A 17,399-nucleotide genomic window follows, 5' to 3' on the forward strand; every position below is an offset into this window, starting at 1 on the left:
TATACACCTGTATCTACATTGGCTCTCTAGTTGGCCTGTGAACTTCCTCCGCCTACCAATTCGTTATCTGAGATGAGCACTTCAATAGTTTGAGCAGGCACGGACCAACCTTATGTGGAAAAAAAGGTGCCAGTGAAATCTCAGAGAATTGCTAACAAGTGTGCTGCAGATTAGAGTGTACAGAGTGCTTTCCAATGAATCTTGTCATCTAACCGAACAACACTTGGGGACGTGGTTTATTACGAGGTGACTGCTTTCGCACTTGAGGAACCGGTTAGTAGGGCATGGGAGAGAGAACGCCGGGCTGTGGTGCGGTGGGGATCTAATAGGGAGAGCCTAGGACGCGAGCGTAAAGGGACAGAGTGGGGGAAGGGAGAGCACCGGGCAGGGGTTGGGGAGATTGCGGTTCAGATTCGGTATTCGGCCTCTAGGTCCCACACTTAACACGGCAGGAAGCAATACTGTTTCTTCCTCTTCTCTCTCCTCCTGCAAATATCCACCGTAACGCTCAAATGGAGTCCTGGCGAAATAAAGTCAAACAAGTTCATGAGTGGTGGTGGGCATGCTGGCTCCAGATCTCAGGAGACCCGGGCGAGTTCTGCGGTTTGCGGTGGGGGCGGGCACCGGAGGAAGGTCAGGTCTTAGGTCTCCGCCCCACCCCCACCACCAGGTAGGGCAAGTGAACAGTTGAGGCCCGAGTCTGGGCTGCAGTGCGTGGGGCGGCGGCAGGGTCCGCGTGGGAAGAGGAACAGCAGTAGAGACCACCGCTCAGCACGCAGACGTCTTTGCCACCGTGTCCGGCCTCTTCTGCCCGGCGGCGTGAGCGCCGCAGGACGACTTACTGGTTCAATCGAAGGACAAGGAGGGCTAATCATTCCGTTAAAGGCCTTGCACTGCGAGAAAACGAAACTTCCCTTGAGGTCTGACTTCCGGCGCCAACCGTGCGCACACAGGATACCCGGGAACCGCGCACCGAAAACCTGCCCCTTCCGGCACGCACCTGGAGCCCCGCAGCCCCGCCCGCCTGCCTCACTGCCTAGCTTCGCCTACAGGTGAGAGAGGCTCCAGGTCCCGCCCGCCGCCAGACCTGCCCGCCAGACCGCCCCGTCATCCACCAGGTCCCGCCCCTCTCAATCCCGCCCCGCTAGCCCTGCCGCCAGGTGAGCAGCGCCAGACTTCGCTCCGCCGCCCGCCAGGCCGGGCTTCGCCGCCGCCAGGCCCTGTTTCACCGCCGCCAGGCCCTGCTTTACTCTGTCTCGCCTTGCCCATCCTGCAGCCAGGTGAGCAACACCAGGCCCCGCCCGCTGCCTGCGGCGCCTGCGCAGTGCGGCCCGCCGGGCCGGGGCCGGGCGGTGCGGCCAGCGCAGTCGGCGGACGCAGTGCGCGTGCGTCGTGCGACCGGGGGCGGGCGGGCGGCGGTGGTGGCGGCGGCGGCGGAGGAGCGGGGGCGGGGCGGCGCTGTCTGGCTGGGTCGGGGCGGGAGCGCGACGCGGGACGGTGGGGCCCGCGGGCTGCGGACAGCAGCCTCGGTGGCCCGCAGGTGAGGTCCGTGCGTCGAGGGGGAGCGGGCGCCGCGAGGGGGACGCGTTGGGCGCGCTGAGGGGCGGTGGCGTCCGGGGAACGGCGGGCCGCGGCGCATTGTCCGGGCGGCGCCTGCACAGCGCCCCCTGCCGGCCGGGCCGCGGGCGGGGGCCTCAGGCCGCACGCCTTTGTTCGCCGCCCCCGCCAACATGGCCGCCGCCCCCGGCCCGGCCGCCCCGCGCGCTTTGTTCCGGACGCCGCGGTCCCGAGCGGGCGGCGCGGTCCGGCGCGGGGGCGATGCGGTGGCTCCCGGCAGGGGCGGGCGGGGTGAGTGAGTGTTGCGTAACCGAGGCTGGGCCGGGGAGGGAGAACGGGACCCCCGGGCGTGGGAGGGGCCGAAGGGAGGGGGAGGTTACGAGTCTCCTTGGGCACGGAGGGAGGGAGGTGTGTGGGGAGGAGAGGCAGGGACGGATCTCTCGGGGCGGGTGCGAGGCGGTGTGGGACCCCTTGCGAGGGGAGGGGCAGGGTTGGGACCTCGGGGAGAGAAGGAGGCTCTCCGGGTGGGAATGCGCGGCCCAGCTCTGCCCTCTGGTTCTGGCGGTGGGCTTCGCAAAGAAGGCGGCATTTCGGGGCTCCCCGTTACGCCCACTGCCCCATTTTCTTCGCGGTACCCTTCTCCCTAGGCGCCTTGCACGATACCGGCGGGTGGCAGGGTCTGCGCACTCACACACACACTCACACTTTTTTCCTCACGATGACCTTGAACGTATTCCGCAGCGTTTGTGGAGATGAATCGCACAACGTGGAAACTGCGCAGTGCCTTGGGTTCGGTTCGACCCACCTCTCTACTGGGTATGCAACCCCCCACTTTATCAGACTGGATAATAGTGACGGGCCTCCGCAGTAATTCCCACGGAATAGTCATTCCAAACCTGTTTACGCAGTTTTATATTTATTTGTTTTGTTTGATTTGTGGGTTGGAATTTTGGGTTTTGGAGAGGGTTTTTCCTGCACATTGAAGTGGTAAATGTGGATTGTTTGGCTATTTCAGCTGTACATCAAAAGGCAACAAAAGACATATTTAAGTGTTTTATGCTGTGTAACGTGACTTCTGCGGAAGACGATGTACCTACCAGAATGCGAATACCTTTATAACTTTATTTTGTTGGAATTTTCTGGAAGCACCTCTTCGCTTGGAAAGGATTGGTAGAGAAAAACAGTAATTGCTTTCTACTTAGCCTTTGTTAGAAAGTGAAAAACCCTACTTGCGGGGCGGGGGGTGTATATACTGAGTTTGTGAACACTCTTAGAGGTTGTGAACTTTCAGAGGTGAAATTTCACATGGATTTCAAGTGATGGGGCTTTTCCCAACTCCCCTCCCCCATGCTTAGTTAATGGGCAAACACCAAAAAATTGTAGCTAATTTAGAGAATGTTTATTATCAGACTTTATTATATGTAAAGGTTGCACAGTATGTTTGTCAAAATTATCAGTAGTAATCAGTTTCTGGTGAGAAGTAAAATTTATTTTTAATCTTTTGAGTAGTGAAATGGTTACTGTTAAAATGCTGTGAAATGGATAAGGAAAAAGGGCCTTCAGTCATTTCTTTATGTTTAACTTACTATTTTTTTTTTTTTTAGACTTGATGGTCACGGGAGTTTCACTAGTACTGTTCCTGATGGTACCTTTAATTACCAATTCAGAATACAGTAACAATATTTACTTAGTTTTGGAATATCCAGAAGCAGTGTTGCTTGAGGTGGTGGTCTTTGTGACACTACACATGGTTCTCAATTTAGGATTTTCGACTTTATGATGATGTGAAAGCAATATGCATTCAGTAGAAACCAGACTTCAAATTTTGGATTTTGATCTTTTTCTAGGCTAGTGATATGGAGTACAGTACTCTGGTGAAGCTGGGCAGTGAGCCACAGCTCCCAGTCAGGCTCCTGATCACAATCAATATTCTACAGTGTACTGTGTTTCCATTTTCCATGTTTTTTGGATATTGTGTTTTTGGGTCTCATGTCTACAAAACACTCATCTGTGTGTCCTGTTTCTGGTGTGAAGAGGAAGGTTATTACTCGTGAGGTAATAACTCAAGATAATTGCCTAACTGTAGGATAGTGTAGTGTAAGTGTTATGAGCACGTTTAAGTTAGGCTTGGCAAAGCAATGATGTCTAGTAGGTTAAGTGTATTAAGTGCGTTTTCGATTTACAATATTTTTAACTTATGATGGTTTATTGGGATTTAACACCATTGTAAGTCCAGGAACATCTGTAGTTTTAAGAGATGCTACAGGAAAAATACAGGGTTCTTTGGACACCTAAGTTCGGGAAACAGTGCTGTGTCCTTTCCTATATAACAATTTATATTATCGCATTAAGGGCTGTGAGAAATAGTGCCGTAGTGTTTTCCATACTTGGCCCCAGATCCCTTTTTGTTTTTTTGGTGTAATATCTATTAACACCCATGGAATGTAATGTCATGGGTGTTCTTACAGTGTATCTTAGATAATGGTACCTTTCCTTTAATTGTGAACTGTGAGATTGCTGTGGTTTGTATGTGCCTCTGCACCTTATGGGAAGTAGTACCTCAAATTTGGCTGTTGTTGTATTGATGAGCTATCATGACAGTTATTAATTTGAAGTCTTAACTGGAAGAAATTAGCGTTTTCACTTCCCCACGACTTAGCTGATTGCACAGTTAGAACTTCACTGGCTGCATTCCTTAATTGTTAGCATTTTTTCTCCTGGTATGTTAGAAATACATGAAAAGGATACTATTGTTTCTAAAGAGTTACTCATGTGGATTATTTAGATATTAAAAATAATACTGTCGGGTATTTCTTTTGACTTAGCTGTTAGCAGGATCTTGATTTGCTGAGAAAGCAGTTAATATATCCACGTAAATACTTTTTATGTTTATTAGACACTTAAGTGTTTTCTTTCTCTTTTTCTTGAATAAAAAGAAATTGAGAGAGGGGAATTAATTATTTTGTCCAAATATTTTGTTCAGTTTGGAAGATGTTATGGTATTGTGAAAAGGAGATGAGCTCTGGAGTTGGACTTGGAGATAGTATGGCCTTTCAGCTCAGAAGAGGTGGGTTGAAATGCAGGCCCACTGATCCAAAGCCACATAGCTGATTCATCACATAGCCCGTTTAAACTTTCCATTTGTCAGCTGTAAACTGGGATGAAACCTATCGTATAAGGCTGTTATGAAAATTAAATTAAATGGACTGTAGGGATCCCAGTACAGTTCCTGAAAGAGCAGGTGGTGCCAAACATGTTGATTTCCTTCTCCTTTCTGCTTTTGATCTTTGCTGTAATGATTAACATTTTTCATGTTGAAGGAAACAGGTTGCTTAGTTTTGCCCCAGTATTTAATTTTAAATTTATATAATCTTTATTGGGTTCTACTTTATGGTCCTAAAATTGCTGTAAGTCCTTTCTGGAACAAGTCGTGTATGAGCATAATACATAAAGATGTGCCCTTAGAGTCCTTACAGTCTGGTAAGGAAGACACGAATATATATGATGAGGAAATTCTATGTTGAGGGTATCTGGGAAGAAAAGGCGAAGCTCCTTGCAGAATATATATAGAGTAGGAGAGGTTGGAAGTCTAGATGGAGGGACAGCAGGAGCAGAGGCATGAAGAGAGTGTTTGAGACCATCCTGGATTTGAATCTCACCCAAGAGATTGCCCTTCTTGTCTTTTACTTCTGTGTATGTTTATTTGTAGAATGAGATGAGGACACTTACCTTAACAGGTCTATGTTTCAGTACAGTGGCTCCTGGGTGTAATAAGTGTCCTGTGGGTATTGATCATGAGGATGTTCACCATGGCTGATACCACCTGTAGTTTTGGCATGGCCAGTTTAGTTTGTATAGGGATGAATTTGGTGTAGATTTTAAATCTGCATATCACATTAAGGGAATTGGTGTTCATCTTGTAGGCGGGGAAGCCATTGACTGGTGGTAAACAGCAGAGGTGGTTTGAAGGAATCTGCCAGTGTAGGATCTCTATAGTCTCCAGAGTCGATTGGCGGGTGGAGAAGGAGAAGGAAGTCATTTGAGGCAGGAGGAATCAGTCTGAAGTCACTAAAATGTTAAATGTGTTGACTTGTAGGGATAGTGGTGGAGGGAGGAAGGATCCATTCAACATGGGTATTATTTTATCCAAATGTTGAGAGAGCAAATGGAAAGACTGGTAATGCAGTTTCATACAATTTTAGACGTTTTCAGATTGTAGTAATGTCTTTAAAAGGCAAAACAACTTTTAAAAGTTAACGATTGTTCAGTTTGCTTATAGTTATGTCCTTATAACAGATTTAACTTTTTTATTTGTCTGCAGATGATCTATATATAAATGATCTATACATTGTATACATATGTATACAAACTATATATCTGTCAGTGTATTAACTTATATATCTGAATTAATATTCCTAGCTTGAGTTTTGGTTCCTGTCACAAGTGTTAAGAATGTCCTTTTTATTGGGTAAGGGGTTGGTGTGTTGTTTTTTTCCTATTTTGTTTTCTCTCTTGAACCTCACTGTGGCTCATGGATTTTTGTCAATTCAGTGTGTTTTAATCAAGTAGTCATCATTTTTTTTCTTTACCTTGTCTTTACTTGGGTGTGGTGTTGACCTTTCAAGCTAGTTCTGTTCCCCATTAATCCTTGAACTGTTTTTTTGCTCCTGACACAAGATGTCTGAGACACATTTTGTGTGTTTCCTGCCCAGTACCTATAAGCTGATTCTTTTAGCCCCTTTTGTCTGGGAGTGGAATTTAGGTACCAAAATCTGATGCTCTGTGTCTTGATTGCTACTGTGATGCCCCTGCTTTTACTGGACAGACTTGGGAAATATATAAATTTTGATTTTTGAGTTATTTCTAATTCATACCATTGAAAATTTGCATTCTTAGCAACATTAATCACTTTCTTTTATCCTACAATATAAATATAGTAGTTTGAAAACACTAATAGTAAAGAACAGATTTATATTTCATTAGTTTGTTTTGTTCTTAAAATGTTGACATTCTGAATTATAAAGTCATTTGAAAATGTTTTTCCTCTGATTATGTTACCAATTTGACTATTAATTTGGTTTATTTGCATGAAATTTTTAACTTGTAAGGATTGCTTTAATTTAAAGTATTTTTTCAGTATGTAAAACATTTATGTCGTTCAGAAAGTTAAAGCTGATTTACAAAGGTGTGTTTACAGCCCCCCTTCCATTCTTATACCTGTTCCCCTACTGCCCCATTTTTATTAGGTTCCGGTTTTATCTTCTAGTGTTTCATTTTTGCAAATGCAAGCTCAAACATGTATTTTTATTTCTCTTTCTTAAAATGTAGAACTCCATATACATTGTTTTGTTTCTTTTTTACTTCCTGTATTCTAGAGATCACTTCATGTAAGTTCTTTTTCAATCTTTTGTGCTTGCAGTTCATCTCCTAATGGTGAATGCTTGGGTTGTCTATATTCTGTTCTTATATATTTTGCTGCAGTGAATAATCTTGTGGATATGTTGTTTTGTTTTTGTGCAGAAATAGCTTTAAGATAGTGAGATTTTGGAATAAAATGGGTAAATATGATTATAATTGTTAGTGTCAAAAATTACCATTTTCATTTTTAAGTTTGAAGTTCACAGGGCAGGCATTTGAGAAAGGATGTTGGATGTGCATTGGGGAAGAACATCAACCGGCTGGAGGCCACAGCAGGATGGATTGAAAACTGTCAGTTCTGGTGTCTGCGACCTTGGTCATGTGGGTGACCTGCAAGAGCTGGGCCTTTGTTTTGGAGCTAATCACACACACTTGGCCCAGGAGGCAGAGGAGCTTAGGGAGCCTGCGAGGAGGTACGGTTGTTGCTGTAGCTGGTGCAGGCCCAACCATGCCTCGCATCAGTGAGGTACATGGGAAGATCAATAGGTGCAGGTTACAGAGATGCCCCTTTGCTTGTGCCTCCGCCTGCTGCACAGGAATCTCGTGTGGCCCGCCCAAACCAGAAACAAATGGGAAAGGAAATTCTGTGGTTCAGCCTAGCCAAGTTAAAACATTACAAAGAGAAATTATGAGCTCAGGGTTTTAAATTTCCAACTCAAGTTCTACATAAGGGAGTTTTTGTATCTCCCCTAAAAATACAAATTGAATTCCCAATTCATAAGTGAGAGCATTGATTGGTAAGGAATGAGATCCTGAAAATTGGATTAGGGACATATGGTCAGATTCTGATTGAGATGAAAACCTTGAATCCTTAAATTCTGATGGGCTTTTTACCTTTGCCAATAGAAGCAGCCTTTCCATTTTGTGCCTGAGGTACTTAATTTCCATTTGCCTGAAAAATCCGTACTTGGCTTCTCCTAGGATAGTCCCTACAGACCCCAAAGGGTGAGATGCAAAATGTGATGCATTGGGAGGTGCATTACCCTCCAAAAGGTTGTGTGGTTTGTCATTATATATCTAGGGAATGGGTCTTAAGGGTGTGGGATAATGGCAGAAGGAACATAAAGTTGGATTAGGCTGAATTTATTGATAAGGGCCCATAAGCAAAGATTCTAAATTCAATATTGTAGCTTGAGGGGTTAGAAAGGTCTCTGGTTGATTGCTTGAAACAACCCAAAAGGTAGCCTGTGTTAAATGAACACCAAGGATAGAACTGCCTTTGTGTATCATAGAGGAAGAATTCAAAAACTTATGGAGACTGTATTTGTCATGGAGGACCTGCTCACCTACCCTGAGAGAATTCAGAGCTCATGCCTTAACCCACAGCCATAAGACGTTGGTGAAGAGTCCAATAATCTTGAGAGTGCTGGTGACTATTCTTTGTAGGTCAAAAATCACAGTGGGACTTGCTGGTACCGAACTGGTGTTCATAAATGCAGTGGGGATACTTGGATTCTATGGTGGCAGGTCTGTCGAATGGTCTTTTTAATTTAGAATTAATCTCTGGTTTACAACTATTGGTAATTTTTTGGTTTAATCCGGTATTGTTTGATCCTATAAAGTTTTCCCTTTAATCCACTCAGTAAAAGATAAAAGCAGTCACATGTACTTTTCATTTTTAATTACTTTTACAGTTTTTGAAATATTAGTCCATAAAGTACAGTTCATCTAAAATACATGGTCATTAAATAATTCATGTTATTGGTGGGACTATAACTTGGTAGAACATTTTTGGAAGGTGATTTCACTAAATTTAAAATGCACATACCTTGGCCTAGTTCACTGCTAGGAATTGTAAAGATGCATTTGCACAGGTATACAAATCTCTATGTGTAAGTATTGGGGTTAACAGGATAAAGTAATTGATTTTTATAAGCATTAAATACATGGTACTGCATGAAAACATAAATTTAATAAAGGAAGCAAGTCATAGAACTACATTTTCCTATGTATGTGTATATTATGCTTTAAGTATTTGCACAATAGTATATTTTTAAATTCACAGAAGTCTTGCCAGTGGTTACCTGTGGGGGATGAGACTGGTGGAGGAAGGGGGCTCTGTGTAAGAAAGTAACAGTTTAGCTCCAAATAGCTTCTTAATCTGAGTTAATAGCAAATTCACATTTGGTTTGAGGACTGTTGACTTCTCAGTCTTGTATTTTAATTTTTTTTTAAATTATGAAATATACTGAAAATACAGAAGTTGTTATAGATCAGTGGTTTGTGACACACCAACTGTGGAACTATCATTCATTTCATCATCATTTCATTCATGTGGTCACATATAGTTGTAGTTTGTCTATTCATGTATGATTTATTCATGTATTATTGACTATTCATTCTCTTGTTAAGTATTAGGTTGTTCCCAGTTGTTTTCTGACCATTAGTTCAGGTCACCCAAGAACAAGAAGATAGAAAGTTAGGATTTGATTGACATGTATTCTGGGATATAAGAATGAGGGAGCCATCAACCCCCTGCAGGTCTGATGTACTTGGAGGAGGAAGGGATGGCAAGAATGTTTGGTGGGAAATGTCTTATGATTACAGTGCAGTTTTGAGAAAGTTTAAGCAAGGCCAGCAAGTAGTGCTCCAGCCAAAGTTGAGTCAGAGGCATCCCTTTTCTTGCAGGAGTGGGCCTACTTTATCATCGTGCCTACTAGAAACAGCCTGTGTATGGGAAGCATGGGGCTGAGGGGAGGACAGTGATGGATTCAGTGGAGCAGTTGAGTCATTCATTTAAGATCCCCACGGTAGGTGGTCCGGGGGCTCACTTCATTTCCATGTTTACAGCTGGTGTGAGCCTCGTGTGAGTGGACTTGCTGTGAACGTTCAGGCATTTTTTTCAGCATGCTTTTCTGTTGAGTAGAGTTAGGAATTGAATTGGGTCACATATTATGCTTGTGTTTAGTACTCATAGAGAGTGCCAGACTTTTCCAAAGTAGACATACCAATTTTTATTCCTTCTACAGCAAATACATTCTTGTGGCTCCACATCCTCACCAGTATTTGTCATTGTTGGTCTTTTTAGTTTTAGTCATTCTACTTCTTGCCTCCTAAGTTAGGTATTGCCATGTGATTTGTCTTAGCCAGTGACTTACGAGCAGAGGAGACTTGTCACACAAACTTCTACGAACAATGGTGAGATTAAGCAACCAAGATTTCTGGGGTTGTTTGTAACCATAGCATATTTATTAACCTATCTTGACAGATAAACCTTTTTTTAATAGACTTTATTGTTACCAGCAGTTAGTTTTAGGTTCACAGCAAAATTGAGCAGAAAGTACGAGTTCCTCTGTACTCTTACCCACACATACAGAGCTTCCCCATTATCAATGTCCTGTACTAGATTATATACATTTGTTACAAGCAGTGACACATCATTATCATCCAGAGCCCCTGGTTTACATTAGGGTTCACTTTTGGTGTATATTCAATGGGTACAATAAATAATTACAAATAAATAATGTACTCCAAATTATAGTATCATACAGAATAGTTTCACTGAACTAAAAGTCCTCTGTTCTCTGCATTTGGTTTTTACTGATTTCTAAATTCCATTGTAGTCAGAACGCTATATAATTAAAAGCTTATGAAATTTTTTGAAGCTTTATGGCCCAAGAGGTGATTGATTTTTGTAAATGTCTTGTGTGTGCTTGGAAAGAATGTGGTTCTGTATTTGTTGGTTGCAGTTTTTATATTTGTTCACCTTGGTTAACCATGTTAAATTGTACATCCTTAATCTTTTTCCCTTTCAGTCTGCTGGTTGTATTGGTTACCAAGAGAAATGTATTAATAGTGAGTAATACTCTGATTTTACATTTGTTTCACCTTAGTTCTAGTGATTTTTGCTTTGTGTATTTTGAGGTTGTGTTATTAGGTACATATGTGTTTAGAATTGTATATCTTTGTCATCAATTCAATCTTTTAAAATCATATTTCTTAAGGCAAAAGTATTTTTAGACAGAGTTTTCTTAGCTTAATAGCAATGTAGCTAGACTATCTTCATTTGTTGGTATGTGCAATATATATATTTTTGTACCCTTTATTATCAGTCTTTCTGTGTGCTTATGTTTTGAATAATTCTATTTTCAACAATATATAGTTGGAATTTTTAAACTGTAGTCTGACAGTATTAAAATTGGAACATTTGGTCTGTTGACATTTAACAAAATAAGGGACATAAGTTGGATTAAATCTGTTACTTTAGTAAGTGATTTCTGTTTATCATACCTATTTTATGTGCCTTTTCCTCTCCTTTTTTGCCTTTCTTGTGTTTAATTTTTATTATTTTTTTCCCCTCCTAACTTGAAAGTTACTTAAAATATGCATCTTTGACTTATGAATATCTAATATTTGGTTATTTCCCTGTCTTCCTGGGCACTTAAACTTCATTTATCTCATTTTCACTTATATACTACTTTAGTGCTGTTATAATTCTGTGTATATTTTATCTTGATACAATATTAATTTGTGCAGCCAATAGCTTTTTAGATTTACCCACTTCATTCCTTGCCATAATTCCAACCCTCCATCTTTGAACATTTTCCTTCTGCCTGAAGAACATTTCGTTTCCTACCTGTTGAGCGACTGCTAATAGTGAATTCTCTGAGTGTGTGTTAGTTTAAATATGTCTCAAATTGATCTTCCTTTTTGAAGGATTTTTTTGATGTTTATAGAATCCTAACTTGTCAGTTTTCTTTTAAGAAGTTGAGAGAAGTTATTGAATTACATCTTCAGCTTCCATTATTTCTGTAGGAAGTAAACTTTTAGTCAGTTTAATATTTGCTCCCATGAGTGGAATCTTTTTTACTTCAGGCTTTTATGATTTTTTTTTTTTTTTGTCTTTGGTTTTCAACAGTTTTACTATGATACGTCTAGGTATATCTTTATATTTTGTGTTTATAGGTCCAACCGAATCTGTGGTAATGTCTTTCATTCTTTTTGGGAAGTTGATAGACATTATTTTTTAACATATTTCTGCTGCTGTCTACTCCCACTCCCTCTTGAGAGTCTATTTAAATGTATGTTAGACCTTCCCAGTCTCTTACCCTCTCCATGCTTCATTCTGGATACTTTTCTTCTCATCTCTTTGTTTGCTCATTTTTAACTGGATTACTCTACTGTTAATCTCATCTCTTGAGTTTATTATGTATTTTTTACTTCTGGGGAATCAGATTCTTTAATAGTTTTCTACCAGAGTTTTATATTTTATGTCTTCTCTCTTTGACCATAATACTTAGAACTATTTTATTTTTCATTTAATAATTTTATTTATATCTGTATCTTTTTTCCCCAGCTTTAAATTACGATTTCACAACTTTAAAACCAGGCAGTCCTATGGGTCTGCCTTTGGTTTTTTTTTATTGTTTTTGCTAGTTTTTATTTTGTTTTCCTCGTGGGTTAAATTGCATGTGTGCACATGCAGTAGGTTACATTTTTTAAATTATTTGAAATAATTGGGGTTTAGGATGATATCCCTAGAGAGGATTTGTGCTAGCTAGCTTCAGCCAGGCATCTGAGGGATTGGACAGTCTATGATCATCTCAATTCCGTTTTAGGATACAGATGAGTTGTAGCTGGGCCGCAGTTCTTAGCTTGGCTAGAATTCCTCCAGCCTCGTAAGAGCAATTTAGGATTCCACCTCATGTGACGTGGGTTCACCAGCCCTCTCCTTCGTTTGGAGGGTCTTGGGTTCTGGTCTTTGGCCTCTCACCTTGCAAAGCTGTGAATCTTTCAGTTGTCCCTTAACACTTGGAAGTTGCTCTCAGGGGTAAAAGTGGTTCCAACTGTAGGTTGGAACCACTAGATTATGCCTTTGTCAGCACTACTATTTTCAAGTTCTTTGATGCCTTCAAGCGTAGTTTTAGTGTAAGTGTCAGTGTCAAGTTTTTGTTGTTGGAAGTGTTCTTTGACACAACCACAGCGATGTCTTCCTGGCTTCTGATCTTACAAGGTGTATTACTAGGCTCCTTTTTTATTTCCTGCCTCTGACTTGGAATTAGCCATTCCAGTAAGAAACCCTGGTTCCTCATAGTTTCTGCTGGGGGTTTTCTTTTAGATTTCATTTGACTTTTTAGCTTTCAGGAGAGTGGTCTGAATTATAAGTTCATCTATTCCAGTTGTTCTTTACATTGATGCCTGCAAGTGGCATTTCAAGACTCATCAGGGATTCATAGTTGCTTGTTACTAGTGGGTTTAGGTGGGGATTGTGCCATGGATCTTTTGGAAGTCTGGTGAAACCGTGGATGCTTTCTCAGTGTTTGTAAATAAAATAAATAAAACGAGATCACAAAAGAAATCAATTATATTTAGGTAGCTGTAAAAATATGAAAATAATTTTAATGTAGTAACATGACTTTATTAATGTTAAGTGACAAGGCTATTGTTAACATGCAGGTAAAAATATGTATTAAGATAATAAAATGACAGTGTTTGATGTTTATTGAAAATATATTGAGGTAGACTCTGATTTATCTCTTCACATATTGATCAATAAATAATTGATGATAAGGAATACTAGAGAGTATTGTAGATCTGTGTTATTGCAGTGCAGTCCTGACACACTAGCGACTCAGAGTGAGGTCAGACTTCACAGGCTGAGGCACTGTCTGCCAACACAACTGCCCTCACTGCAGACACCAGCTACAAGCTTGGGGGTTCCCAAGCAACTCACATTTCTGACAAACTGGCTACAAATTTGGGGTTCCTATAACCCTCAGGTTCAACAATTTATTAGAACTCACAGAACTCCAGAAAGTGCTATACTTATGAATTGCAGTTTTATTATAGCAGAAAAGGATCCAAATCAGGACCAGCCAAAAGAAGAAACATGTAGGGCAAGGTCTGGGAGGGCCAGAGAGCAGCTTCTAGTTCTCTCCCGGGAGTTGGGACCGTCTCCTCCCACATGTAGATGTGTAACTGTGTGTGGAATCGGAGCGTTGTTGACCAGGGATGCTCAACTCCAGCTCGAATATCCAGAGTTTTTTTTTGAGGTTACATTATGTAAGCATGATTCATTGGCCATGAAGTTGAACTCAATCTCTAGTTTCCCTCCCTGGAGTTCAAAGCCCTAATCCTGTATCCTGTGATTAGTCTTTCTGGTGTGGCCAGCCTCCATCCAGAGTCATCTTGTTAGCATAAACTAGGGATCCCCATCATGATTCAGAAGGACACCTGTTACTGATGAAATCCCAAGGATTTAAGGGTGCTTCCCAGGAGTTGGAACAAGGGCCAGCCAAACTTTTTGTTTTACAATAGTCATTAGTTCTGTTTTCAGTTTCTTTACTAATGATTTGATGGCTGGTCCACTCTGGCAATGTCTGCTCTGTTATGGGCCTGGTAACTCAGAAGTAGTTGATGAGCTTAAAAGCTATTTTGAGAACTGCAAAAAAAAAAAAAAAAATGCATTGGGATGTAAAAGATCTGTGATTTCTATTGTTGAGAAAGTAAGAGGTACTAGTAATAATATTGTGGTTTGTTGTGTTGACAAAAGAATGTCCAAACCTATAGAATACATTTTTAAGTGTTTAGTCAAGCCAAGTCTGAGGACATGCCGGGAAGCGAGATCTTACTGGTTGAGAAAATACTTAATAGAATGGCAGTTTTGCAGCTCATTTCATACATCAAAATCAAAGGAAAGGACATAAGGAAGGTTACATGAAATCCAATGGCGGTAGATTAAAAAGGCAGGAGAAAGACAGGCGGGGAGGTCTCTAGGATTGGATAAAACAAAATGGAGACACCTATACTTTTATATTGGTGGGTGCAGGATAGTTAACATTTAACTTTTATAGTAAATAGAGATGGCATGTGAGCAACAAGATAACAAGGATTCTCAGGTGGTCTCAAGTCTTAGGTGGTCTTATGAGTTGGTGCTGAAGGTTGTGCTGAGGGGTCTGGAAAAGAAAATTACTCTGCTATTTTATTTTATTTATTTTTATTTATTATTTTCTTTCTCTGCCATTTTAAAGGTATTTTATCCTAGATGCATAGGAAACAACAAACAGGCTTGCCTAAGGTAAAGATTGACCATTTACTAAGGAAGCTATAGGCCTGGGGCGTGACTAAATGACCTGCTCAGGTAGGAACTTACGATCAGAATATCCTATGTGGGTACTTTCTGTCACTGAGTTTATCTGGCCTGCCAGGTAGTCCCCTGAGTTTGTTAGGTTTTTTATATAGCTCCCTTTTCGTTCACAGTTGCATGTATTTACGATGGAAAGAAGTGCTGTATTTCTGATGAAGTTTAGGAAAATGAAGGTAGAATTTTTCCCCCATCCAAATTCATAGTACCTATGAATTTTGCTCATGTTTAAGAGCTCCTGTATTACACTTGATGTTTAGATGTTTAGTGATTTAGGCTGTTTAATAATTTTTTTTTATGTTTATATGAGAGAGTTGTGCTCTGAAAGCCTTCATATATTCACTTGGTAGGTATTAAAGCTAAACACTGGGTAATTAAAAATGTTTTATTTAGATTGAGTCCTTTATTTTAATCTTGAGGTTTTAGCCAAAGGGACAGCCTACACTGGAGGCCTCTAGGATGTTGTCTTCAGGTGCCATCCATTGAAGCATTTGTGCTCGGACTTTCTAGTAAATTCTTTTAGATACTTTGGAAGATTGAGTTGTATTCCAGTGCTTTTTCTTTACAGATTTACAAAATCTAAAACCACTGAAATAAGCATTTGAACATCTGCATGTTCACCACCTAGATCAGGAATTACAAATATTTTGCCATCTTTTCTTGATCTGTTTTTAAAAATCATAACTTTGAAGATAGGTTGCAGACTTTTGAGCACTTACTGTAAACCCATGTTGTTGCCACTAGTTTTAAAGGTGGCTAAATGTGGCTACTCTCCTCCTGCTGTTTTCCCAAAAACTTTTAAAGCGAAATTTTCTATACATAGAAAAGTTGAAACTATAGCTGTTGTACCCATATACCTACCATTGACATTCATTTGCTAACATTTTGCTGTACTAACATTTTTTGTTAAGCTCTTTGAAAGATGCAGTAATTTGCGTTAAAATACGGATATTTTTCTTTTAACTAATGTCACAATTAATACAGTTATTTCTTATTTAATATTTAGGTACTATTCAGATTTTATCTAAATGTCCTTTTTCACATAGCTATTTGCGATAAGACATTCCTCTCACCATGTTGAACCCTCTGTGATGACAACTTTAATACAACTTCTTGGCAGCCCAGCTTCAACTTACATTTGCTCTGTTTAACCATTAGTGTTCTTGTGTACTTTTCCATTGGTGATCCAGGTGTCAAGACCTCTGGGATTTTAGCATTTTTGCCTTAATGGTTTTAGAAAGTTGTTTTCTTTCTATAAATAGACTATTAGGCGATAGTCCCTGGCAGCAAATATTTTGATATGTAATTTCTATTTTGTTTACTGCTACTTTTATATCTGAAATGTCGAAACACCATTTCTTAACCTTTTCGGGAGTAGAATGAAGTGGCATTGATTTTGTGGTACTCTCTTTATGGGAGCAATCTGTGTGTTTATTTTTAAAACTGGAAATTTATCTCAGCAATGCTACTTTCAGTCTTTGTGACTGTACATGAGCTATTTTAACTTCTGTGCAGCGGTTTTTAAATTTCCAAAATAGAACAGTTAGAGTATGTGTCCCCTGGTGGTTGTGAGGAGCCTGTGAGTTGATGCATGTATCACAGTGTGTGATATGCAGTGTGTGCTTTGGGACATTTGTGTGAAATAGTTTGTGAGACTCTGTGATCCTCTTTCAGATCATTACAGAAAGAGCATTGAGTTTTGAAACTAAATTCATGACTGTTGGGGAAATTTGGGGGGTGGGGGCGAGAAACCAAAGAAAGACGCTGACAATTCCAGCATTTCATCAAGAATTTATTAAGGGAACTTACATAGGAGGCGTGTCTTGGGACCCAGACAAGACAGCATGGATATCCTTGCTGCATGGCAGTTGCTAAAGAATTATGTAGGACAGGACAGGATGGGTAGGGGCACTGGTGTATAACCCACCCAAGATAAGGGGAAAATGCCTTACGAGCTTGCCCAATGCAGGGCAGTGGCCTGTTCCAGGAACCAGCATACCATGTATCATAGTTGAGGGATTTACCAGACAGTCTCTGAGGGGATTTACAAGAAATGATCTCTGTTCTGCCCTGGATCTAGCTTGAGGGTCCAGCAGCAGTCATGTCATGGAACAGTCTCTCTTCCACAGTGATGTATTTTAAAGATGATTTAGCAAAATTGCAAGGCTGGATAGTTAGCTATATTTAATAAAGAAGGACTTAGCAAAGGGAAATTAGGATCCCCCCCTCTTTATTATGAAGAATTTCAAGTTATAATAAAAGAAAAACAGTATGCTCTTCATCTAGATTCAAAAATTAATATTTTGCGATTTTCACTTTATTCTTTGTGTATCATTTTCTT

The 17,399-nt window shown here is 40.8% G+C and overlaps 1 protein-coding gene and 2 long non-coding RNA genes across 13 annotated transcripts in view; 2 read left to right on the forward strand and 1 right to left on the reverse strand.

Moving 5' to 3' along the window:
• Positions 1-204: 204 nt before the first annotated feature.
• Positions 205-1,349, reverse strand: LOC120594139 (uncharacterized). Its single transcript, XR_005650499.1, has 2 exons — positions 1,251-1,349; positions 205-893 (listed from the first exon to the last, which is right to left on the reverse strand). It is a non-coding gene; the product is annotated as an uncharacterized LOC120594139 (long non-coding RNA).
• The window catches only part of SPIN1 (spindlin 1), a 58,695-nt gene continuing 42,228 nt past the window's right edge, over positions 933-17,399 (forward strand). The window contains exons 1-2 of one of the 11 annotated variants that reach the window (XM_039852153.1): positions 1,439-1,540; positions 2,299-2,373. In XM_039852153.1, the coding sequence (XP_039708087.1) occupies positions 2,310-2,373 (64 nt within the window). In that variant the 5' untranslated portion in view covers positions 1,439-1,540; positions 2,299-2,309. Of the gene's footprint in view, positions 1,281-1,414; positions 1,541-1,607; positions 1,849-2,060; positions 2,374-17,399 lie in introns of those variants that run through there. The other 10 variants (XM_039852151.1, XM_039852161.1, XM_039852159.1 and 7 more) reach the window with 10 other exon arrangements.
• Positions 2,380-17,398, forward strand: LOC120594138 (uncharacterized). The gene is made up of 4 exons (XR_005650498.1): positions 2,380-7,388; positions 8,362-10,770; positions 14,946-15,055; positions 15,175-17,398. It is a non-coding gene; the product is annotated as an uncharacterized LOC120594138 (long non-coding RNA).

This window comes from Pteropus medius, unplaced genomic scaffold, assembly GCF_902729225.1.
Source record: "Pteropus medius unplaced genomic scaffold, Ma_sr-lr_union100, whole genome shotgun sequence".
In the NCBI taxonomy this organism is placed as follows: domain Eukaryota; kingdom Metazoa; phylum Chordata; class Mammalia; order Chiroptera; family Pteropodidae; genus Pteropus; species Pteropus medius.